The sequence below is a fragment of the Aythya marila genome (assembly GCF_965140915.1).
Source record: "Aythya marila genome assembly, chromosome: 7".
Classification (NCBI taxonomy): Eukaryota; Metazoa; Chordata; class Aves; order Anseriformes; family Anatidae; genus Aythya; species Aythya marila.
The window spans coordinates 10,501,590-10,527,002 of NC_139048.1; the positions used below are offsets into that span (position 1 = coordinate 10,501,590).

General features: G+C 42.7%; 1 protein-coding gene and 1 long non-coding RNA gene across 4 annotated transcripts in view; one reads left to right on the plus strand and one right to left on the minus strand.

The window, feature by feature from the left end:
* The window catches only part of RBM20 (RNA binding motif protein 20), a 104,038-nt gene extending 97,169 nt beyond the window's left edge, over nucleotides 1-6,869 (minus strand). For all 3 annotated transcript variants that reach the window (XM_082765313.1, XM_082765312.1, XM_082765311.1), the window contains exon 1: nucleotides 6,591-6,869. In XM_082765313.1, coding sequence (XP_082621439.1) covers nucleotides 6,591-6,745 — 155 coding nt within the window. In that variant the 5' untranslated portion in view covers nucleotides 6,746-6,869. The remainder of the gene's footprint in view (nucleotides 1-6,590) is intronic.
* Nucleotides 6,870-10,101: 3,232 nt separating this feature from the next.
* Nucleotides 10,102-20,012, plus strand: LOC309880002. The gene is made up of 3 exons (XR_014317880.1): nucleotides 10,102-10,315; nucleotides 18,712-19,288; nucleotides 19,726-20,012. It is a non-coding gene; the product is annotated as an uncharacterized lncRNA (long non-coding RNA).
* The last annotated feature ends 5,401 nt before the right edge of the window (nucleotides 20,013-25,413 follow it).

Sequence of the window (25,413 nt, forward strand, 5' to 3'; positions counted from 1 at the left end):
CATTGTCCAAATTCCAATACTTTGCAGCCCGCTGTACAGAAAACCAGGAGATTTATGGCAAGCTGAGGAAAGCTAGGACTAGAGAACATCACACACTTTTGGCACCTAAAAAGCCAGTAAGCCAGGCAAGGGACCAGGTGAGCAGAAGTCAGCCAGAGAGCTTACTCAAAGCCTGCCCACAATACATTTTCTCCATCCATCCTGGCTGGCAGAAGACTTAAGGGAATTACTCAGGGGAAAAGGAGTTAAATATTTCCTTTTCCAAACCTTGTCTTTTCCTAGTAGGAAGTATATCCAAGATGATGAAGCAGAATCCCCATTCTTCTTAAAGTAGTCACCACCATTAACATTTAACGTAGCACAGTCTAGTTTTAGAGTTAACTCCATGCAGGAGACGGACTGCACTTCACAACCCTTAGAGCTACAGTTTCACATCACTCACAGACTCAGGCAGGGATGGTGGCATCTTTGAAGTCTTCTGCAGGAGCTGGTGAGACACCTGCACGTCTTTAAACTGAGATGGCAGGTGACAAATCTGAACAGCTTCATTTGGAGACACAGCACAACCCCACCACAGCCCACTCACTGCCAGTTCAGCTCATCTCCCAAAAGGGACTTGCAGAAAATGAACAAGTCTGGCTCCCTTGGAGCTCCTCATATGCACAGGATAAAATATACAGTTTGTCGTAGCGGGATCATATCAGTTAAAGTCACATTTCACAAGTTTGCATTAAAAAGAATTAAAGCAGCAAGCCTGCCACAATAATAATTGCCTCTGTGCACTAATAACAAAACACTGACCCTTTAACACAAGCCTCTGCCCCTTTGCAACAGAATACACAATGCTTTTATTCTGCATTTGTTCAAAAGAGGCAAGATGCATTTGTAAAGTAGGCTGGGCTCGTGTTGCCAGAATAGGACAGATACTAAGCTTCTCCAAAAGCCAAAGGCGCAGGTTTTCTGGTTTCACCCAGCGTGTAGTGACAGCTCCGCAGTGACGGGTCATTAGTGTGACAAGGAGAAAGCAGCTGGATACAGAGGGGCAGAGGCTAACGGAGCGATTACATCCTTAAACCAACTGTACTAGGTTACAAAGAACGGGGCAGGGGGTGTATGTGTGCGTGTATGCAGGGGAATGAAGTCAGTCGGGCAACGTGTCTAGCTGCAAATCAGCTCAGAAGAGTTAGATTCAAAAAAACTTCAAGACGGCATAATCTTCAGAAAGAGCAGATTCTATTTGAAGAATGGAATTTTAAAGTGACTAAAATTAGTATTTCACACAAATAACCCATTTCTTACCCTGCTAAGGAAATTTCCGCAGCCCTCTATGAAATATAATCATACCTTTAGAGACTTTGTTCCTCCCATTTTGGCAGTCCCCAGAAAGGACCAGAACTAGAAGGCACTGAGGCTTTTACCCACCTCCATTCTCCTCTCCTCCAAATGGGCTTTTAGCACACAGAGAAGCATTAGTTCAGGTCCCTGCCTGCAAGTTTGAGTGAATAAAGAGGAAAAAACAAAGCACCCATTTCCCAGTCTTCCCATTGATGGGAGCAGTAGTATTAAGTTCCCAATAAAAGAGCCAGATCCAGGCAACTTAGTTACAGTAAGGAGGACTCCGCTGCCATGTGTTGTGTTCCACAAACTTCTTACTACTCTGCTTCTCATCAGCTAAGGATTATTTCACTTCTTACTTAACTTGGTACTGCTGCTGTTAGCTCAGTCTCCACTAAAATATGTAAAAATAATTTTGACATTTCTGGGCAACTAAAAACTTATTGATAATAAAAGCCAGACTATACAGAAATGTTTGCATCCAAGGCACTTCCTTCAATTTTATTTTTTTTTTCTGATCCCTTTGTACCTCTGTGCTCCCTCTTCAGTCTTTAAATGCATTTTATTGAGTTCCTCACCCAACAGGCTGTTGGTTTAAAAAAATGTTTAAAGAAAATCAAAAGATTTCAGGATAAAAAAAATAGTAATTTTTGTTTAAACTGTAATATCTATAGAATGAATTCATCTTTGATCTTTAGGTCATACCTTATATAAGGGACATGGTGGGGCTGTTACTGGTTCCTCCCCCTACTCTTCCTCCCTCTCCCCTCCAAAAAGGGTATTTTACATGACAATCAGAAATGTTAAGAAAAAGAAATCTGAAGATAAATGAGACATTTTTGTTACCTGACGCTGAAGACAGTTACCATCCCTGATGCTACTTTCTACATTTTGTGAGCAACTGAACCTAGAGGTGCAGCACCCCCAGGTGCCCTCCCCACACACATTTCAAGTCCCGGTTTTACTGCCAGGTGAAGTATAGGAAGAGACTCAATAATTACACAATGAGTAGCCAGAAAATACAGAGGAAAAACGAGGTTCCCTCATTGTCTGCTTCCTAATATACAGAGATGACGAATGGGAAACACAAAGGGAAGTTCAATAACGTGGGTTTAGTTCCCACATTCTCTAGCGAGTCCCGCACCACCCATATTGTGCTGGCTGCTGGGTTCAGCTCCTTGCCCTTGTTTTGTTAACACCTCTCAGCTCACACAGCTACAGAGCTCGGGTTTGTTTTCACTGTCACTCAGACAAGTTACAGTTGTTACAACACAAACTAGATGAGTTTTCAGGGCTCTGCTGGTCAAGGAAGCAACTCAGATTTTGGAGATGTGCTTTAAAAGGCAAGTAAACACACAAAGCCTGGATCAGTGACAGCAAGAAGAGAAACAGTAAAACCAGTGTTTCTCTAATGTCGTCTTGTTAAGTATCCGTTTTGCCTTTGCCATATATGCCAAACTATTTGCCATGACTAATGTATATAATGGGAGTACATTTCATATTCTATCTCTCCTGAGAGACCTTGGGTTGGAAAAAAAAAAAAAAAGAAAGAAAACCCTGCACTTTACACTAAACAGACAATGAAAAATCAAAAAGCACCTGCTTAAAAATAATTGAATTAAAAAAATATATATTTTTTTCCAACAAGTTTCCTCCTTGCTGCTATAGGAAATAAAGGACTCAAAGCATTCAGCACCAGCCTGCTTGCTTCTGCCTGCCCCCTAACTGGCACAAACTGATGACGACTCCGGCACAGATGTTGGAAATTCCATCTTGCTTCCAGAGGAGCTCAAAATCTCTGGGGCACAACCCCTTAGGAAAAAAAAATAAAAAAAAAATGTACATTAACTTCGTTTTCCCCCCCACTGTTTTTAGACGCCTTATTCAACGTGTAAAATAAATGTAGCCCTATATCAACACTCAGAGCTCAGAAGTGCTCCCTTTCGACTGAGCATGTATTACCCATGACAAATTATTAGAACTGAAAGCACGCAGCTAGCCATTAAAACGTACAGAGAGATTGCATTTCAATAGTCAGGCCTCCTATAATTACAGAGGTTGCTTGTGGCACGTTTTAAGCACGAACTTTCACAGAAAGCAGTCGTCATGAAACATCTTTATACTTAGACCACAACCACCACTCGGTCTTTTATTTCCAGACAGCTGCTCCATCAGCCTGCGGTGAGCCACACACCTTGAATTATTGGTGGGAGAACCCATGCACACCAGTCAATCTAACAACAGGTGATAAAAATTGTCAGATGTCATGTAAATACTGCGTTGAGTAATACCACCTCCAAATTATAAACAAAAAGCCTTCACTTGCAGGAGCAGACCTACCTGTAGGGAGGAGAAAAAAAAAAAAAAAAAAAAAAAAAAGCAATAAAACCTTTCTGTGCAGAGCAGGTATTTGAGGACTTCTCAAAGGTTTCACATATTTGTTTCACTTGCCAGTGCTACAGGCCCTACCCTGCATTTCTACTCCTTCCACACCACCATAACAGAAATGGATGAATGCTAACCAACACCATTACAATTGTCCTTTTCCTTCTTCTCAGTCTTCTGCTTTATTTCATATGCAAGCATATGTTTTTATCAGTCATCATCAGAGTGTGCAAATTCAGGTTTTCCCTTCCCCACCAGCTTATCATTCTCAGCCCAACAACATAAGGGCTTTGGAATGCTTTTACTTTGGGAAAATTTGAATTATTTTCCCATCAAACATCACAACCACCTACTCAGATAAAAAGTTTTAACTGCTCTATAAATCTTATGATTGGACCTTTAGTATCAACTGCAGTGACATTTTCACTCAGAGGGGAAATACATACACACAGCTTAGTTCAACTTAGTTCTTATTGTATTTGGACAGGATTCAGATAGGAACATCAAGGGATTCCATTATATTTTAATATTAAAATTACATTAGAAATGTTAGAACCACCAGTTGTTTTGCAGTACAATAAAACAGCGCACATGCTATCTGCCTTGTGCAAGTTCAGCCAACAGAGCCAAAGACATTTCAGATCTCCCGTTTTGCTAAATTTCAATCCCTATTCAATGCTCAGTGTTCACAGTGAAATTTCACCAGCTGCCCACATAAGAAGTCATTTTTTAAATGACGTAGGTCTTCACCTAACATCTGTAAAAGCTTCTAAAGTATTCTGGGGGGTGGAGAGGGAAGGAATCCGGGGAGCTTTGTAAGTTTAAATGGTATAATGAAAAATAGAAGCGGTGAAAGATTCAGTTAACCAACACGCAGCATTCTGAGCTGTACCACTCAGAATTACCATTCTGTAACTGTACACTTGTTTACCACAGCTCACAAAGCAAACAGACAACAATTGGGCTTTTGTTTTGTATTAAAAAAAAAAAAAAAAAAAAGTTAAGAAAGTCAAAATCCTCAGGAAGATGTTGATATTTTATTTCCTAGTAATGAAACCATCGTGTCTTCATTTTGTGCTGAGACAGAAGGATCATCGTTTACCTTAGCCTCTCCAAGTATGTTATGGTGCCAGCCATTACACCTACCCCAGCAGACTAGAAATAAATAACAGCAGTTTAAGACGTGCCCTGATGCGTCCCTTCCTAACAACCACCAAATGCACTGAATATCCAATTCAGATTATAAAATACAGAGAAAAGCAAAACAGAATTTGCCTGCATTTCCAAGTAAAAGCAGGGCGGAGATATAATTTTTAGGTAAACAGAGGCGCACGCTGAATTATGTCACGCGGTTACAAAACAGCGCGATCAAGTTGCAGGACCTTAGATGGAGACGCTCAACGTGTGCCATTCTGTGCCACATCACCACGACAGAGTGCAGTCAGGACACGGGACCCCTCTCCAATCTTTTCCCTGAAGATAAGCTCAAAAAGAAACCAGTTTCAAGCTCCCCTACCTAGAATTAGGAATTAGGCGTGACGGGCGAAAATGGGATGGATGCCTTCGCAGATATCGTGCGCCACAGGAGAAAATTAATTGTGAGGCAGTCCTGACGGATTCACCTGACCTGCACCCATGTGAAGTCTTGAGAAACATTAAATAATGAGGGCCGACACTGGAAAGCACAGTTCAAGCTTTCAGGCCGATTTTGCACAAGCACAAGTTACCTTCTGGTTGCACTACAACTCACAGGCGGCTCTTCAGCTACCCAGCCGAATTAGGAAGCCACCATTACTGTTTCAGTTTCAGTGTGAACTTCCAAGTCTGTGTTTCCAAACAGGAGTAAAAACACGGATAATAGGAAGGATTGTTAACAGATTAAGTTACAAAACTTGCCTGAAAAACATCCGCCCGGAAAACAAAAATAAAACTAAGCTCCGAGAAGCGTAAAGGCCACCCTGCAATGAGAATTTACCAGCGGTTTCCTACGTGTTTACAAACGATAACGCAGCTCCCGACTTACAATCAGCTCGCCGCAAAGCTGAAGCTGTGCGCACCGCTATTTATACGGCCGTGTGCTGGGCAAGTCCTTGGGGATGGGGCCGAAAGCTCTCCCTCCAGCCCCTCCGTGGCTGCTTTTGCTGCCAGGCCGGCCGAGGAGGCGATCCCGGCCTCCCGGTGCCCCCTCGCAGCCCTCCCGCTCTGCTGGGAGCCTTCCCCGAGGATTTAGGGTTAGGGGCAAACGGGGCGCGGGGCTGCCCGGGGCCGGCACAGCTCGGGTCGTGCCGCCGCTTGTGCTTCCCATGCCCCGATCGGTTCGCCTCCCGGTTCTCCTTTACCCCAAAAAGCACGGCTCCCCCTTCCCTAAAAAGAAGTCTTTTTATTTTCCGTCCCCCTCCGGAGGGAGAAGGGAGCAGCGGGATGCCGCCGGTGCCGTGCCCTCCGAGAGCGTGGATTTGGGGACAGCCAGGCAGAGGTGCGGCACGGAGACACCCTCCTGGCCCCCCAGGGACCCTCGGGGGGCGAAGGAAACTCCCCCGAGCGCGCTCCCGACCCCTCCGGGACCCGCAGCGGCTTTGGGGGCGCCGGGCGCCGCCGTGGGAGCGGGGCCGGCTCCGGGCCCTTGCGGGGGGGACACCCCAGGGCGCTGCCATCCCATTGCCGAGCCGGGCCGGGGGGGCTGAAGCTGGCGGCAGCGGGGCCGGGCCGACCCCCGTCCGGGCGGCTGTCAGTCTGGGAACGGAGCGGGGAGGTGGGGGGGGGGGGGGGGGGGGGGGAGGCAAAAAGGAGGGAGGGAGGAAAAGAGGGAGGGAGGGAAGGAGAGCGCCCCGTGCCCGCCCTGCCCTCCCGTCCCCTCCCCGGCTTCTTACTTGTGCAGGAGCTGGGGCAGGCTGGGCGGCGGCGGCATCCCTCTGCCGGGGCCCCGGCCGGGGGCCGAGCTGCGGGCATCGCTGCGGGCATCGCTCCCCGGCCGGGCGGCGCCGCGGGGGGCCGGGGCCTGGCTCATGGCAGCGGCGGGGACCATGCGGCGGGGGGGGCGCCCGGGAGGCAAGGACGGGGGGCCCGGAGGCGGCCGCGCTCCCCCCGCCGGGCTGCAAGAGGAGGAGAAGGAGGAGGAAGAGGAGGAGGAGGAGGAGAGCCGGGAGCCCCCTGCGGCTGTGCCCGCCCTGCGGCGCCGTGCGGGGCCTCGGTGCTGCTGGCGGGGCTGGGGGCGGGCGGCGGCGCCCCCTCCCCTGGCCCGGCTCGGCCCGGCCCCCCCCCCGCCCCACCTGAGCCCGGCCCCTGCCGCCTCCTCTGTCTGTCTGTCTGTCTGTCTGTCCGGCTGTGTGTCCCTCCGGCACCTGCCGGGGACCCAAAGGCAGAGAGCCCCGGGGGCTTTAACACGCCCCGGTGGGGGTTTTCCTGCACCGCTTCGCTCCCCTTCCCAAACCGGGGGAGGGGGGGAAAAGCGTGCACGTCGCGAGAATCCCCCGGGGACAGCACCTCTGATAGCAATGCCAGCAGCCGCCTCCCCGACACGGGCTGTGTCAGCCGGCGTGGGGTCGGAGGGGAGGCTGTGCCCCAGCCCCGCAGCCGAAACAGGGCAGAAATTGTGGTGCTGGTATCGGCTGGGGCTGGACGTGTCCCTCTGGGTCTCCCTGTCCTGCTCAGGCTGAGCACCCCGACACCTCCTCCAGCATCGCCTCTGGGTGCCGGGCACCCTGCCCCCAGCAGACACCCACTAGGGGAAAGCAGAAATGCCCGGGATTTGGGGAAAATTTAATCTGAATTGAGGGGAAAGACAGGAGCGGGGGGGTCGGGCCCTCCTTCCCCCTGCACCTGGTGGAGTCACTTAGGAGTGCGCTGCCTTGTAAATGGGCTCAAAATATTGCCACCAGGGACTGGAAAATTTACAGTTCTTCGCATTCAACACGTATTTTGCCCTTAGTTCACAGATGGGAAGCACTAACCAGGTGCAAGGCAGCAGAGAAACAGGCCGTATTTTACTAGTTTCGTTATTTAGGAGTAACACAACACCCAATGAACCTACTAAAGAGGAGCGGCGATCAGCACATGTGTATACACATGGATTTGCTCACACAATGCTCCGACAAATGCGTTTGGAGTAGTTTTGTAATGTCACTTATTTTTGGGTTCAGCTAGGGCCAAGGGATGGTCAGCACGGTGTAACCAGCAGATCTTCCAGCAAAAGAAAGGCACGGTCCTGCAGGCAGGTGAGGCAAGGCATGGATTTCCCTTCTTGCCAGAGCAGCAGAGAAAGCCCTGAAGAGCCCCAGCGACAGCCCCTTCTGCTGCCTGTAATTATTTGAGGAAGTGAAAGATGGTGACTCATGGCTCGGAGGGCAGCAAGAGCACAGCTATGACACCAATGCACGGCCGTGGATTAGAAGGTGGATAGTCACAAGAACGTGTTACTTCACACAGACAGTTATATATTACATCACTTGTAAAAATGGATCAAGTGTGTTTTACTAGCACTGCTATTCCTGCATTCAATGCATACAGTGAAGAGCTTGGCACTTAGAACGAGCGCTGGGTCTGGAAACTTTGCAAAGTTTTGCTCCAGTCACTCTTTAAAGTCACAGTCCTCATTCCTACACATCTGCTCTTTGTCAAGTTTTTGTCTCTTTTGCTGTCACACCGTGGTGTTTCGTTTGGCACAAGCTGGTTTGGCAGGAGCACTTTCCCCTTGTCTCCACCTGGTCCCTACTTACCTGAACACAGCTGCACCAGGCTCCCTCGGACATGCAGGGCATTAACTCGTTGTCTTAATTGCAAATAAATGAGTGGGTGTGTTACTGTCTGAGAGCAAGCAGAGACTTACTAAGGCTAACAGGATCTTTCATGCAAGAAATCAGCACAGTTTCTGTCCAAGCCTTGCAGTATTTTGATAGCACTGGCATAAGAGAGAGGGAGAACAGTCGCTGGACAGTATAAATGAATCATAGAATTGAACAAGTACAAAATGCTGCACAAGTGCTTCATATTTTCCTAATATGCACCACAGTTAATTATGCATATGGAGAAAACATATCAGTAGGTTTTTACCCTCAGCTAGAGGTCCTTTCCGTACTAGCAAAACTGTCAACAAGTGGTGACTGTGGCAATGAACTGGCTTTCACCTTGCTGCTAATTAATGAAAATAAATATCTGTGATTTGAGATTAAAACTGCTGATTTTGTCAAATATGTTAGTAAGCACTCATAAAAAAAAAAAAATAAAAAACATTGCTAGCTATTAATTTGGGCTGAGATAAAGATAATTCCTGTGTCCTCACACACGATTAAAACAAAAGCCACCTTTTACAATGCCTTTTTTGTTTTTTCAGATACAGCACTCTGCACGCTAAAACTGATCTCCTGATCCAACTGCTGCTCTAACTTGCATTGCTATAAATCAGAAGCAGCACTCCGGTGTACATGAACTCACAGTCAGACTATTTATTTTTTAGGAGGGTAGATTAACAAAGGCGTGGGTAGGAAAGAGAAAGGGGCCATAAAGTAGAAAATTGATGGAGCCAGGCACACACAGGATACGCTGTCCCCAAATAGTTCAGCGTCAAATAACAAAAATAGCTGTAACTTCATTGCCTTAAGAGCTTGATTAACTGTAGGGTTAGAGAGTAGCAAGGAAACACGTCTAAGAATAAAAGATTATATCAAGTCAATGTGCCCATTAGTCTAAGTAAGACCTTTCTTTGGTTCATGCCTGAACCTGGCTGTTTCTCTGCAACCTGCAATTTAATCCCCTGTGACTGTAACACCCTAAATGTAATCCTCTGTGAAATCAATACATAACCAACTTTCCGTTATTAGGGGAAGGGGGGCTGGGGGAAATTGGAAAAAAATGGATAATCCAAGTACTTCTGGGCCTTAGTTGGCTCTGGAAGAAACACAGTCCTTTCCGTAAGAGTTGTGCGCTAGCAGATAAATCCTGCACGGCCAAGCTGGGAAGTGCAGAACCAGCTTAGGTAGCACTGCGTGCATAATATGGCTTATTCACAAACTCAGTAATGAAGCTAGAAATAATGGACAATAAACCCTGTTGTGTTTTTTGTTTGTTTTGGTTTGTTTTTTGTTTTTGCTGTTACTACAGAAAAAAAAAAAATATGTTTTAATTAATGTTTATAAAGTATTTTGAAGTGATTTAGACAGTGTTATGATGGTACCACAAGCAGAAATGAAAACATTAAAATTCAAAAATGATTTCATGAAGAGTAAGATATTGGTTCTTAAATAGGATTGAAGTAATAGATGTATCCCGTTGCAGGAATAAAAGACTTCATCTAGGAAGAATGGTAACATCGTACTCCTTAACACACTGTGGAGGGAGGCAGGAAAGCACTCTCTTACTTGACTCCCAAAGATAATGAAGAAAAGTACCTTCAATTTCCAGAAAATGGATTAAAACCTCTTTAGACCTGGCAGATTAAGATTATTAAGACATTATTTTTTTCTTAAATGACACTGAACCCTATTTTCAGAGCTTGCTGTGCATCTTTGCCTGTTGTTCTCTCCAATCATTGTCTGGACAGAGAAGCTGAAGACTGCAGCAGAGCTTTCCAGTGTCTGGCTACGTGAAATCTGCCTTCTGGGTAAGTCACTGTTCATTTTTATGAGCTTTTGCTATCAGCTTCTCCTGAAAAGGGTTTTAGCCAGCACCACTTTTCACTTGTTCCTCTTCAGTGATTTTCGTTTCACGGGATGTGAATGGAAACAGGTGGCCACAACTGGCAGCTCTTTTGCCGTAACTCTTGCTTGGCTTTTTCCTGCACCTGCACGGGCTCCTTTGCCCATGACTGTGTTGATGGCTGGTGATGTTCAGACACACTCAGGGTACATTTACAAAGGACCAGGTAAAATTTAGCTCAGAACTACAAGTTGCTGTATAAGCAAACAAACAAACAACAAGTAATCTGACACTTGAAAGAACCAGAAACAGTTTCCTAATGCATTGAAAAGAAAATATAAGGGAAATCCAGTGCGTAAAAAATAATGGGCTACAGAGCTGATGTTTTTGTAGGTGAACAGCATCACCTGAAGCATTTACCTAAATGTATTAGATTAGAAGGAGAATAATAAGAAAATGAAACTTGCAACACACTGAGATAGACGACCTTTTTCGAAATCTGCAAAATGAGAAAGAACTCGTGTGCTGGATTGACCACTGAAGCGTGCCTTCAAGATTCAAGCAGATCAAGATGCAAAAAGATAACCTTTAGAGACAAATTAGTGGACACTCAACCATGGATAGCTGAGGCTTTTCAACACGCCAGGGGCAGCCAGCTAATGTAAGGCGAATACTGTAGAATTTCAGTCCTGTTGCAGAACAACGTTCAATAAATTAACGTCGTCCTTTGCTTTTACTGTGAAAAGCTGTATGCCCCCTCAGCACCTCGAGCCAGTGACGGTGCAATCCTCAATTCACATATTGTAAATTTAGAAAAGATTGGAATGTGCAACTGATCATACCTAGCATGTTTACACATGCTGTTTGATCCCAAAATACTGGCTTATGTCATTAATGGCTTGTGTCATGCTCCTTTCTAGCTTGAGAAATGGCAAAGGTTTACCATTTTAACTGCAGTAGCCAACCGCTTAAAGAAAAGTGAAAAGCAAGCAAAGAAAACATAACGGGCACAGTAAACATGAAATTTATATTTCTTTGAGGAACAACTGTGCTTTTAAAAAAATTCTTGATGCTAGTTTTGGCTCTTGAGATAACCAAAACCTGCATATTAATAACCCAATTTATCTTTCCATGCCTTCACTATAACATATTCCATTTCATATCATGACATAACCGGTCTGTTTCCAGTCATCCTCACTTCTCATTCTCATCTAACACAACCCAAGAAGCTTGACAGAATTTACAATATTTGCTTATTTATTTGCTTACCCCACCCCTTTTCAATGCATGTATATTGGGGATTTACTCTTCTCTTCCCTAAATCTGTAGGCAACTCTTTGTTAGCACCCCTTTATTATTAATGGATATATTCATAATTAACATATTTAGTATCAATTTTACTTCAGTCACTTTTACCTTTTTTCTTCTAACGTATTAGATTAGAAATAGTATTGAGCCCTCAAAAAGCTTTATTTTTCAGATCTTTAGGTACCAAGAGAGCCTTCTGAAATTTTATATGAAGGCAACCAATTTCTAAGAGTAGAAAATAAGTAGATCTGGACCGAAACTTTACTCATCCTATGTGACCATAGCTGACGTTTGGCTATATCATTGTCTAGAGATGGACCCTTATTAACCAAGCAAATGTTCATCATTCTTAGAGTCCAGGATGAATTATTGTGCAAGTCATTTCAGAATCCAAACCAAATGCATCTCCACTTACAGAAGAACTTGATTCTTGCTAGTTCTTGTACAATGGCACTGATGCTGAACATTGGCAGGAACTAAGTTGAACATTTAAAGCATTTGTTTTTTTTTAAACAAGAAAGAGTGACCAGCTATCAAAAACTACAACAAAAACAAACAAGCACACGTATACAAAAACAAAACAAGCAAACAAAAAAAAAAATTGTATTTTCTCATGAGGTATGGTCCATGTGAGTTTTGTGGTTGGCTTATAGTCTCCAGTGCAAACAAAAACATTCTTAAAATTATTTTCCTGATGGAAATTTTCTCAGATCCACATACGAGAAATGTCTGGCAACTGATGCAGCAGTCACATCTACATTTTGCTTTGGTGTCCTCAAAGCCCAGTGTGTGATGGGCAATAGGACAAGGTATGTATCACCGAATGCAGCCAGGGAAAAGAGACATAACCCTGTCAGAAGGCTGGTCTGGGCTAAGATGACAGACACACACGGTGTTCTGGTCTGTGGCAAACATCTATTTCTGGGGCTTCTCACTTGCAAAAGATGTTCTGCAGGACTGCGTTTCTGACAGGCCACTTGTCTGAGGCCCGCCTGCTGGTGTGACCTGCCTAAGGTGCTCTGACTCTGGGAAGGTGCAAAGCTGGGACAGTGCGAAGACCAGAGCTGCACTGCCTCCTGATGGACCAAGGGAGAGCTTTTTCCCTCTTGTCTGCTGACAAATTGCACAGCTGTGGTGTTACATGTCAGCACTTGCATTGCGGATCTCCAGAGACAAACCAGGAATGTTCTGCATGCCAGGCAGTGGCGCTGAGCCATTACATTGAGACAACCTTCTTGAGGGAACCATGGGCCCTGGGTGAACAAGACGAGTGGGGAATCCACTGATGCTCTGAGCTGCAGCCTTGTAAAGAGAGGCAGCTTACTGCAGTGAGACCGGCTATACAGTTTAAAGAGGAAACATCTTGCAAAAATGTGCTAAATCCATATGGTGTTTGATGTATAGAAACCATGCTGATTTTGGACAACTTGCCTGGTGTTGTTTGAAAGGTAAGGTAGATGAGATTATATGTCCTTGAAGTCTAAGGTATGCTTACATCAACATTTGTGGTGATCCTGAAGTTGTTTGATGATATTTATCATCATCTGGAGAGTTTCCAGTGGAAAACATGATCTTGCTGACCTGGAATCTAACTCGGCTCCTGCGACCTATATATTCAGAGTAAGAGTCAACAGACAGATTCACATTGATACTCAATGCAGAGAAGCAAAGGGCTGGAGTTACCTGAAATGAGCTGCTCACCCTTTGAGGTCATCTTCTAAAATTAAGCTTTCATTAGGATATAAACTGACTTACAGCTCTTGCTTGTTTCACTGAATTACTAGTTGTTTTCCTTTTCCCAAATCCTTCCACTTTAGAAAAGCTAAAAGGGCTTTTAAAGTTATGTTCCTGCTGGGAATCTGGAGAATCTCTGAGAGACTGTAGAAATAGATTTTGTAAATAATTATTTACTGAAGGAAATGAAAAATCTCAAAGCAGTCTTGAGAGACAGACAATTATGGAGAAAAAAATAACCATCACTAAGTTTAAATGACAGATGCAGATTCATTTATTGAAACATCTGACATCTTGATGGGTTAATAACAGCAATAAATTTTTTTGATTTGATTCCTGGAGGATTTCTTTGTTACTTCTCAAGTCAGTAGGAAGTTTACTTTTTTTTGTATGTGTGTCAGCATCTTGTGAGAAAGGACATAGAAAATGAACACCAAGGACAACTATTGGGATAAAGAGAAATGTGAATTGAGGAGAAATAACTCATGGTCACAGGTAACAGCAAAAGCTTTACTATCTCAGAAGATATTTTCAAAAGAAGACTAGTGAACCACTGTAGATAAGGCAACAGGAAGATGGATGCACAACTTCTTGGAAAACTTTGCTCATAGCTGATATGAGTGGTTTGCTGTCAAACTGGAAGGGTGTACCATTTGGGAACCTGCAAGAGTTAAGTCCTGTTCCTATATTTTTCTGTTATTTGATGGTCCAGGTAACCAAATAGGTGACACACTGGAAATCTGCTTGTGGGGTAAGGTACTCTGGGCAAATGGAGGCAGAGCAAAAGTTTTCAGATCGAATCCCATGTTTTCCAGACTGTTTCTCTGATCTCTTCAGATCAATTCAGCAATGACAGGTGCTAAGTCCTACACTTAGGAGGGGAAAATATTGTCTGAGAAAGTACAGAATGGGAATGACTAGAGAGAGAACAGTTGTTTTGAATAGCACCTGTGGAATATTACAGAAAATCAAAGCTGAATATAAGTCAGCAACAACATGCTGTTGCAATAAAGGCATTCATCAGCCTGAGCTGTACAAATAGGAGTTTGCTCTGCCCATGGTGTAGTCAGCACCAAGAAAAATAAGAAAATGAGGCCTCAGTAAGAACACGACATCCAGTCTGGCAGTTGAACTTTAAGTACTAAGTGGACTGAGCAATTCAGAAAAAAGGACAGGAATAGTTAAAAGCCTACAAGAGGACAGGCACAAAAAAGGATGATGGAAATGGTATTGTTCAGTCTAGAAAGGAGATGAGTGAAGACAGACATAAAAATAACCTTTAAAGAAGAATGGGATAAATTGTTTCCCATATGCAGGGTAGAGATGATGGAAAAAAGCAGACTTAAATTACATCCTTCAGTCAGGAAATGACCTTACCTGACAATACTTCTGAAATTACTTCTGATTTCCAGAAATAGAACCATAGAATAGTTGGGGTTGGAAAGGACCTTAAAGATCACCTGGTTCCAAACCCCTTGCCACTCGACCAGGTTGCCCAAAGCCCCATCCAGCCTGGCCTTGAACACTTCTAAAAATGGGACATCTGCAACTTCTTTGGGCAACCTGTTCCAGTGCCTCACCACCCTCATAGTAAAGAATTTATTCCTTGTGTCCAATCTAAATCTTCCTTCTGCTATGTGGGACAGTATAAAATGTTTTGGCATTAGAATGCGAAGCTATAAAGCCAAGAAAACTCACAGTAAGTCTCCTTGACCCAAACACCACACCATCCATTTTAGACACTGAAAGCTCCTTTAGCTTTAGTAGTTTAGAAGGAAATTAATTAGGTTGTATTGAGAATATGTTGACTTTTCCCTTTTTAGTTAGACACCTGCAGGAGGAAAAACAATAAAATAAAATTTAAAAACAGCTTTTAAAATTAAACTTTCCCTCTTCTTTTTCTCCCTTTCCACTTGCTTATGCCTAGAGGACTCGAAAGTTCAGGGTGTAGGTTTTTTTGTTTGTTTGTTTGTTTTTGTTTTTGTTTTTTCCATTAAGAAGATCAATTGGGAAAAAAAAATCACAAACAAAAACAACAACAACAAAAAATCAGCTCCAGGCAAACTCATCAATCAGGTCATGTTGAACTTGGTCCATGAGAAAGGTAACATTTCTGAAGGAATGATAATTCATCTTAATTTTTCTTAAACTCACAGTTGTATTCTTACCCTCTCAGTTTCAAAAGAAAAGCTGAAATTTCAAGCAGTGTCAGAGACATTACAAGGAGGTTACATGCTCAAGAGGAGCAACAAAACTGCTCAGGACCACCCTGACACAAACGAAAGCCCAATGTTAAGAACACAGACAGGAAAGTAAGATAGACCCCGAAGGAAAAAGTTAATCCTGAATAGTTTCAGTTTGATAAAACTGTAAGTAACTACGAACGGGTTTTTAGTAAAGAGAAATGTCAGGAAAGTTTGAGCTCCTCCTCTGTCTCTTCAGAGCATGGATCTGAACTGCATGCTCCTGTCTCCAGATGAGAGACAGCCTTCTAGGTTTCTAGAACCGGTCTCTTTTATTTTCACATTGAAGCTACTTTAGCTAATATAAACATGCAAAAGGCAAAGCAGCAGGATTCAACCCATATACATCTTGCCTCTCCCTGGGACTCACTCACTTCTGGTGGTCAGGTCAGAGAGTATTTTCCTACTCTTTGGTTTGGAATGAATATATACAGGTAAAGCAACTTATTTCAACCCTCAAAATATTCCCGTACTAGATGGTTTTTGTGTCAAGGTGACACAAAGTGGAGTTGAATTTTGTTTTGGCCAATGACCAGAAGCAGTTGTTTGGCTGCTGCATTTGCTTCCAGGGGATCTTTTGGAACATCTCCAGCTAAAATGTCTGTCCTTTCCTAGACACAGTTACAGGACAATATGTTATTTGGTTCGCATTGTGAAAAACAACTTTCTGAATTTGTCATTAAGAAATCGAAGCAGTTCCACACTGTGGAGAAGGGACATGAAAAAGGCAGGAGATCCAACTCCTCTTCCTGTGTTCATTTTTGGAGGGCATATTATGGACTGGGACAAACAATAATAATAGTAATAGTAATAAAAAGGTTCTTCGGTATGTAACCAAGACTGTGGACCTCTTTAGTATGAATAGGTGATAAACGTCTGCCCAGCGTGGCTGATATTACACACCCTACCTGCTTTTGCATCAACAGCAAGCAGATAAAGGAGCCACAGACCCTTCCCAGAAAACCCAGTGTCCAAACGGCACATGGGATTTGTAGCCACAAACAAGGCAGCTCATCTGATGTTGGCTGCAGCACACAAAGCTGCAGGCATCTCGTATCCCAGAGAGCTGGGAATGATGTAAGGAGATAAAATCACCGTTAATCTTTTTCCTGGCCCAAGTACCTGAGGTTCAGTGGAATCATCACCAGAGACATGTTCAAGTTAGGCACTGAGCTCCCTAGAAAGACTGTTTTGTTGGCACAGATTGTGATGTTCTAGCTGTCTATTAAACACTGCTGTCTGATAGCATTGATTTTATCCCCTCCTCCTTGACTGCATTAGGAAATCTCCTCTGCTCTGTTCTTGATGTAGGCAGGAAAAGCCAAAAGCCCTAATTAACTTTTGATTGAACTTTTAGTAACTTAAATATCTAGGGCTTGCAGCCATTAACACAGCCTGGAAGCCAACACTTGTTAGTTATGTTAAAGTAAGCTGGCACCAGCCTCACTAGAAAGCCTCAGGCAACCCAGGAAAATATCAGCAAACTTTTAGGTAGCAACAAAATCCTCTCTTAAGAGGCAATCAAAAAATGTTCAGAAAATGATGGCTCCTTCTCTCTGTCCTTTGCGGCTAGAAGCTTGGAAAACACTGCAACGTCTACGTTGCATTTCTGTAAAAGCTCCTTTTTCCTGGTGGTTCTTCTGCCTTATTAGTCCCATGTAAAATAAGTTTATCATCTGAACTATCTCCTGTGTTTTCACATACAACCTGGCTGAGCCATCAGTGATTCAGCTGGCAGCGATCAATACCCAGACAAGACTCAGCCTATGCTGACTGTGCCCAGAGCTGCTGACACCCATCCTGGCTTCCCAAAGCACCGCTGCTGCTGCTGTTCATGCCCAATGCCTCTGCCTGAGCAGCAACGAAGCGTTGCAGCAGAAATGACACCCTGAATGTGGGATCCAGCAAGGACTGGCAATTACAGCAAAGGACCCTGGAGAGATATAAGGATGTACATACGTTTTAAACTGGCACGGATGGCTAAAGCCAACAAGGCACTGGCCAGCCCCTGTAGCTTGCAGAGCCTTCTTGACACCACCAAAAACACCGCCAGAGTTTATGAGAGTTGGAGCAGCTGGGAGGACCCCAGCCCAGCAGCGCTGAGGGTGCAGCACTCCCCAGGAGCTTCTGTCACTTCAGGGAAGTGGCCCCAGTTACTTGGATTACAGACACCTCTGCTATTCCCCAGGAAGTTAGAAGAGACCCCTATTCCTTAGGGAGTACCCATGGAAAGGTATGGCTAGATGACAACCCATAGTAAACGATACTATAAACTGCTTAACAGTAACATATCGTTCCACTGAGGTATCTGCTTCATTATTCCAGCTGGTGGTGCGTTTATGCTCTGAAACATGAGGATTGGTGGCCCCTGACATTTTATCCAAGCTGGTCTTACCACAGATGCTGTTCTTATAGTCATAAGTGCCTAATCCTCATTTTCAAAATGTTTTTAAATTGACTTGACATCGTCCTAGGATAGGTTAAACAGAAGTTATTATTTGTTTTACATTAGCAGCTCATAACCCACTTCTGAAAAAAGCCCTAAAGCGTGAGGCTGCCTGGACAGCCTTTCGCACTCTCCTCCCTTTGAGCAATCTCACTACAATATCTGGCCCCCGCTCTGGCTATGGCCCAGAGTGACTTGCCCTGAGCCATTCAAGAAATTTGTGGTAAATCTGGGTATTGAAACTAGCTCTCCCAAGGGCTCACCCAAAGCTTATTTAAGTCAACAGAAGTCTTTCCAATTGATTTCAATTAACTTTTGAGCAGGTTCCGAGTCTCAGGGCACTGCCTTTGCCATGACAGCATGCTTTTTATACCGCTCATTTTATACACCTATCAGATTTCTTCCAACAATTCTTTCCAAATTAAATTGCCTTAGGGTGTAAGGGAACATTTCAGAGAGATGAGGGACTGTAAGCTATCCCATTCTTATTGAAAATCAATGCGGCTTGGATACCTAACGCAAATTTGTGCCATTTAAAATGTTCCCATTAATCAATCCAGTCTGCTCTGTACTGCCTTTCCCTATTTTTCACTTTCCTGTCAATCTCTTTTTCTGTCTTTTCTGTTGCAGAATGGGAAGATGACAGGAGATCCTAGCACAGCTGGACACTAGGCAACTCTGAGAGACTGCTACAAATGAGTACCTCAAAGAGTGCAATCCCCAAAAAAGGATTTATTAAAAACAGATAAAATTGGGTATTAGCTTAGTTGAGATGTGCTCCTCCATATTTATCCTCTGATTTCAGTAGTACATAAAAAACCTGGAGTGCTGCCATGACAAAATAAGCCTATCATTTTCCAGTGGCTTTAATATGGGTCAAAACATTTAATCAACAAATATTAATTTATTTTAGTATTCTCTGGGGAGACCCAGGGTGACTTTAACATAGAGCTCCTTCTAGCTATTTAAACAAAGAAGAAGAAGTGGAAGGACATCCGCTGTGATTTATTTTCTCTGGATGATCAGTGGGGAAATTGGATACGCATGACACACATTCATTTAGTCCTCACTTCCCTTTGATGATTAGGGCTGAATTTTCATTCTGGTGTATGGGGATTTGTGTGTGTCACTCCAAACAACAAGTGCCATACATCTAAGTCCAAACTTAACTTTCCAAGAGCGAAATTCAGAGATACAAAACTCTAGTGTAAGTGGCAAAAACAGAATATTATAATTACTTGCAAGTAATATTTATGTTATAAAGTTGAAGCCTGAGCCTCACGGAGGCTTGACTGAGTCTGTAGTTAAGATCTTTGCCCCAGCTTTTACAAATAAAATGAAATAAAAATTATGGAAAAGATGTGGAGGCATCAACTTAATTAAACCTGTAACAACTGATTAACCATTTCAAAACATCTGTTACTTGGTCCTTTGTACAGTATTGGAAATAACCTCAGTAATGAGGTGTGACCAATGGTTTTATTGCGTGAGCATTGCAGCCTCAGCAGAGGAAGGCTGAAGAGGCATAGCTGTAGCTCAAACTGATCTGTGAAATGCTAGGTCTATGTAGCCAAACTAAGGAAATTAATTTGGTTTTAGCCTTTATTTATTAACTTTTTTTTTTTTTTTTTTTTTTTTCTACAGACTATGATTGGATAGAAACGTGAGCAACTGTTTTTCAGAAAAAGCCCTTTTGTCCTTCCAAGACTACCAGACATTAACGAGCAGAAATGAGTTCTCCAAGCAAAAGCTAATGGAAGGATGAAATAAAGCTTTGTAATGGATTATGAAGCTTTGCAATTGCTGCTGGCAACCCCAGCGGTGATTTGAAAGGCTACTACTCTGGTGTAATATTTTCCAGTTTTCATGTAGTCCCAATGTTAAGTGATACAAGCAATAAAGCTCCCCCTTCCCTTCCCCTGTAAGACTATTCCATACATCACATTGTGAGCAAGTTTTATTTTTGGACTGTGATGAACATCTCACAGGATCAGGCCAGTAGCAAGGCCGCGAGCACGTGGTAGCGATAGCATCACATGGACTCGAAAACAACTGCCTTCTACCACTGCAGCGCTTGGCACACTCATTGAAACGACCTCAGAATTAAAACCAAAACAACCACCCAAGTAAAACTGTACTGTCAGACGGCAGTACAAAACCCAAAGAAATATAATCTTGACTAAATAATCACCCTGCACTCAGATACTAAATATCTGGTGGATCTATTTTAAAAATAGACATGTGTCACCCCCCAACAGGTCTCGGCACTAGAGTGGGGATTCGGTCCCAAGGAATCAGATACGAGTGTTCACACACACACACAGTTAAGAGAATGGGAAAGACTGACCTTGAACGTTTCTGGCAAAAGATAAGTGGTAACAGTAAGCAGTCGAAGCTGTACTTCTAGGAGGCAGCAACCTCAGAGCTGCTTCTGCTCCATTTGCAGACAACCACCCTTGGGCCATCTCAGGAGGGGGTGCTAGTACACTCGGTATCTGAAACACCTCAGTCTTCCATATACTTATGTTTACACAGAAATCTGGAGAAAGATTTAAAAAAATGAAATGTTACCCACGGTTTATATCTGTCCACTTAAGAAAACAGAACAATTCCAAGCTGGAACAATGCTGTGGCTCTTTTTCAACTGGGCAGCTTAAAACAAAATGCTTGAGGGAAGTGAGATAAGAGCAAAGGTTTTAAATAGGCGATGTCATGCATTAGTAGTGAAACTGAGAAAACATTATCTTCTCTCACTCCTCACCAGAGTTCAGATTTCTTTATTTCAGGCGTTAGTGTTACAAAACCTTTGCGAGGGAAGCTCCAGAGAACCTCTGTGCCAACAGGAGGCCTGGAGTGCCATACACCGAGAAAACATAAGTCCGATAATCCTCACAAAAAATTTCCATGCTGGAGCATTTAATATTGTAATTTCCAGCACACATGGATAAACCCCTGCTGGACGGATAACACAAAACAAAACCAGTCCCACTGGACAGGCTGTTTCAGCTCTGATTCCACATAATAGATTGCATAATACACTTGGGGAAGTTGTTTTTTCAGCATCTTCACTGAACATTCCAGAAGAATTTAAGCAGAAACCCTAATAATAACAGCACCCAGTGCACAAAGGCAAGAGATGGGCAGGCCTACAAATTCACAACAAACACACTGTCGAGTTGTAATTCTTCCTCTCAGGCTTTCCTCAAACCATCTTTTCCCTCTCACCTCTCCCAAATAGTTTTCTTGACAGGCTAGACGGAAGGTGAGTGACCTTTTCCCCTGACTTTTGCTGCTATAAATGGGACTCCTTTAAATAAACAATAAATGACTAGTCTTAAAACCATTTGAAATCATCTATGATAAATTTTTTCATTAGGGCACAGCTTCTGGTGCTATTATAGGGATGTTGATTTTGGTGGAAAGTTTAAAACAAACAGAACACACAATTCCCAAATCTGTAAGTCATCTCAGATATACATCAACAAGGATCCCATCAATGAACACGATTTATGAACATGGATACTGTTAAAACCTTACCATAGAGAGCTATTAACCCCCACGAGTTTATTCAGGTTTCAAAATTATTTTTAAAAGATCTGAGCTTTTGGGTCATAGAGTATATATTAAATTTTGGAAACAATTTTGGACATTTAACAACCAGTTATTTAACATCCTTTACAGTTTTCTTTCTGATTTCTTAGTCTCTCTTTCTCTCTCTCTCTCTTTTTTTTTTTTTTTTTTTTTTTTTCCTGCAAATCCTACAGTTAGATGGGTAAACCAGCACATTTTATATGGATTATTGCACTGGTAGGGGTTGAAAGTGTTTGGCCTACAGCCTTGTATCTCATTGCATGCCCAAGACCTCCGATAATCCTTCAGAAATACACTGTCTTGAATCTTGTTGCTTCATTGGAGGCATAGTTTCTCTGTCTGCTTTCCAAAAATCTTTCAAGGCATCTAGTAGCTGCACTGTAGGCCACTCAAATCACAGGTGGTGAAGGACCGATAAACCAGCCTTAAGAAAACTTAGGCATGTTTGCCTGCAGCTTTCTGATTTTTGACTGCAATTACTTTCCTTCTTTGGGGTCCTTTCCCAATGCCTATGATCAAATCAACATATAGAAGTTAAAGAAGGGCTGAACTTTCCAGAGAACATTAATGACTTATTAGCATTCAGACACTTCCACAGCGTCAGTCTCTGCTCCTTCACCTTGCATCCACACCTGATTCTACAAAAAGCACATTTTCCCTAACTTCTTAAATTTTTTTAAGTAATCGTTAAAATATTTCAATACCATTTTTCCAAAGATCAGAAATGACAGACCGTAGATCAAGTCTGCAAAAGGTATATAATTGATTTCCTAAGCAAAAATGATTAAATTTCTCACATCTCTGTGGACTTAAACTGGAAAATGATAGGTAAGCATCCTGAAGAATTTAACTCAAAACTGACTGGTTATAAAACATATTTCAATTTCTTACAAAAGCCTCATATCATTGCTCTCTATATATCAATCTGACTGAAAGAGGAGGCAAAATGAGGGATCAGCTCTCATGGTAGAGAGAACCCACCATTACAAAGGTCTTTGGAAACAGGCACATTTTAGCAAATCTCTGACCCAGCTCGCACTTAGGTCTCTCATTCCTGAATGAGCACTTGAAGTACTGTTTTTCCCAATTCTGTTCTCAAAAATGGAGTTTTAATTTTCCTAGATCCCAAGTTCACAGAGAGAAAACTCAAAGAGAGAAATAGATATTTTCAAGGTTTATTATTAAAAAAAAAAAAAAAAAATTCCAGCTCTTTGTTAGGAAAGGCTTGTTTGCATAAATTTCTCATCTGAGTGGTTTTAAGTAAGAAAATCTATTTTCAACTGAGAATTCATTTAATTAATTGCAACAGTGTAATTACTACTGCAAAAATCAAGCTCCAACACTTCTGAGCCTGTAACACGTGTAGCACAGACAGTGGAATTAACTCACTATGTATCCCAGAAAGTTCAACTTACATCTCTGTCACAGTTCACAGCTCCAGCTTTTATACCCTTATCCAGGCATAATGCCACTCTCTTTTGCAGTAAAGTGACATGAAGGCAGCTGTTAGCATGATAGCCACATGTGACAATTTCCAATAAATTTCAAAATTAAATAAGCCCCTTTCCAATGATTCTTTGATGTCATCTAATTTTCTGCCAGTTGGTACAGTCAGAGACAGAAGTCTCAAAGTAATCTGAATTTTATGGTTCCCAACTTCAATTCCCTGCAAGGAGCAAACCATTTTCTGCTTCAGTCTTTGAGGGCTTATTAAGACAGAGGAACTATTATAACAACAATGAAGAGAATGTTTGCTTTTTGTGTCAACTCATAAGCCTGTCTCAGTTGTCGAAAATGGAGAACCCTTATGCTGTGGTTTATACCGAGATCTGAACAAAAGCCACCCAGTCTCACAGACTCATTAACACTTCAAGAACAAGAAGAATATTGTATTTTTCCTAGGTTACTCCTTACTGAGAACCACCCTGTAAAGGGTTTTTTAAGTTAAATCCCAGCAGAAGGAACCGAGGCTACATCTGTACTGCTTTTGTTTAGAGGACCAAGGCTCCTCCATGGCAGATTTCTTCCCCATGGCAGATTTACTCACTCTTTATGCTACAAGTGCCTCTGAACATATGCTTTGTGCCATGTGTTAGGAGGTAGAATGGCACTCAACTCACAGTACAGTTCATTTGTGTGCCAAGGTGGGCAAGAACATGGACTCGCTTGCCTTTGACCACTGTTAGCCATTCTAAGGCCAGCCTTTCAGTGCAGCATAGACAAGGCCTCACCTCAGAGCAGGAATCTCACCTGCCAGTAGGCAACCACAGCTGAGTCTAGGCAGGCTCTGATCCTTAAAGGAAGATGGTCTCTTCTGAAGAGCTAAGAGCTGGTATTTCTGTTTGTGGTTATCATCCTTCAGCATCAACTTCTTCAGCTGCTTCACCTTCAGACAGGACTGCTTGGATCTACAGGACAAACCTCTGAATTCTGCAGCCAGAACAGGTGTGAAAACATGTACGTGAAATTAGCCAAGTGAAAAAGAAAGATTAAATCTAAATCTAATGAGTTGAGCTGTTGAGTTAAGTAATATTGTGCATAAGATTTACGTAGCACCACTCTTAATTTTTCCTTGTCAGAGGTAATCCTGATTTACTTCCACAGGAGCATTACCTTTTCCCAGACATCCTATGCCTGCTCTGTTGTCAGATGCTGTGTTTTGCTTTCCATGGGTGGGAATTTCCCCTTGTTCTTCATTGCTGGTCTACTCCATTAAATCTCATTCCATCATCCCTTCTACTAGCTCAGTATCATCTCTTCCTAAAATGTTAATGCAAATCTCATGATATTCTGTAGCATCTTACAGCCCTATATGATGGAGGCATATCCCTGCAGGAGAATTCCAGGTTTTAATTAAAAAGAAGTTCCTGTGTACACACAACTGCTTTGCAGTATGGTTTGCATGCAACTTTAAAGGCCAAAACAGAGGCTGCAAACAAAAAGAACACATGGTCTTCTGTTTAAAAAAAAAAAAAAAAAAAAAAAAAAAAGTTCCATAGTCTTATTTTTTCATTATTTTTTAATAAACTTGACTCATCATTTTGTAACACAACTGGAAAAACTGCTAAAATCCCTTCCCTGTGGAATGGCACACATATCCCTGTGATGCCTGCCAACAACAGTAAATAAGTCTGCTAGTCTTGCACTCGTGCTAAAGACCTATACGTTTACAAAAAGCTTCTCAAAGATTCCCCAAGTGCTCACAGAGATCTTTACCACTGCAAGCTGTTACATAAAGTCTTTTGTATCTATTCACTTAATCCAAAACCCAATAAACTCAGTAATTCTGAATTGGAATTCCCATTAATCTCAGGAGACTTTGGATCATGTTCTTCAGTTACTAATGCTACCTCAGTTTATAGGGGTAAACCTTCATATATGTTTGGCTGCCGATACTTATGCCTCTATCATGGATTTCTGTTTCAGGCAGGGGACAAAATGGGATGAGCCAAGACAAATTTACTTGACTTTCTATTTCTGTTCCACCAAAGCTTCCATCTGTCTCAGTGATATCTTAAATGTGTCTATACCGAACGTTTTCAGACCTGTGTTTAATTCATTTGATTTCACGTGTCCTCTGACATTTGTGGTGCAAGTTAGCAAGTGTCCCATTTATTCTTTGAGAAACTACCCTGACCCACTAACTTTAGGCCTAAATAAAGTACTCGTCAAGTATTAACTACTATTAACTGAAGGAAGTTCCTATTGCTGTGTTCTTAATGTTACTGTAAGTGGATCCCT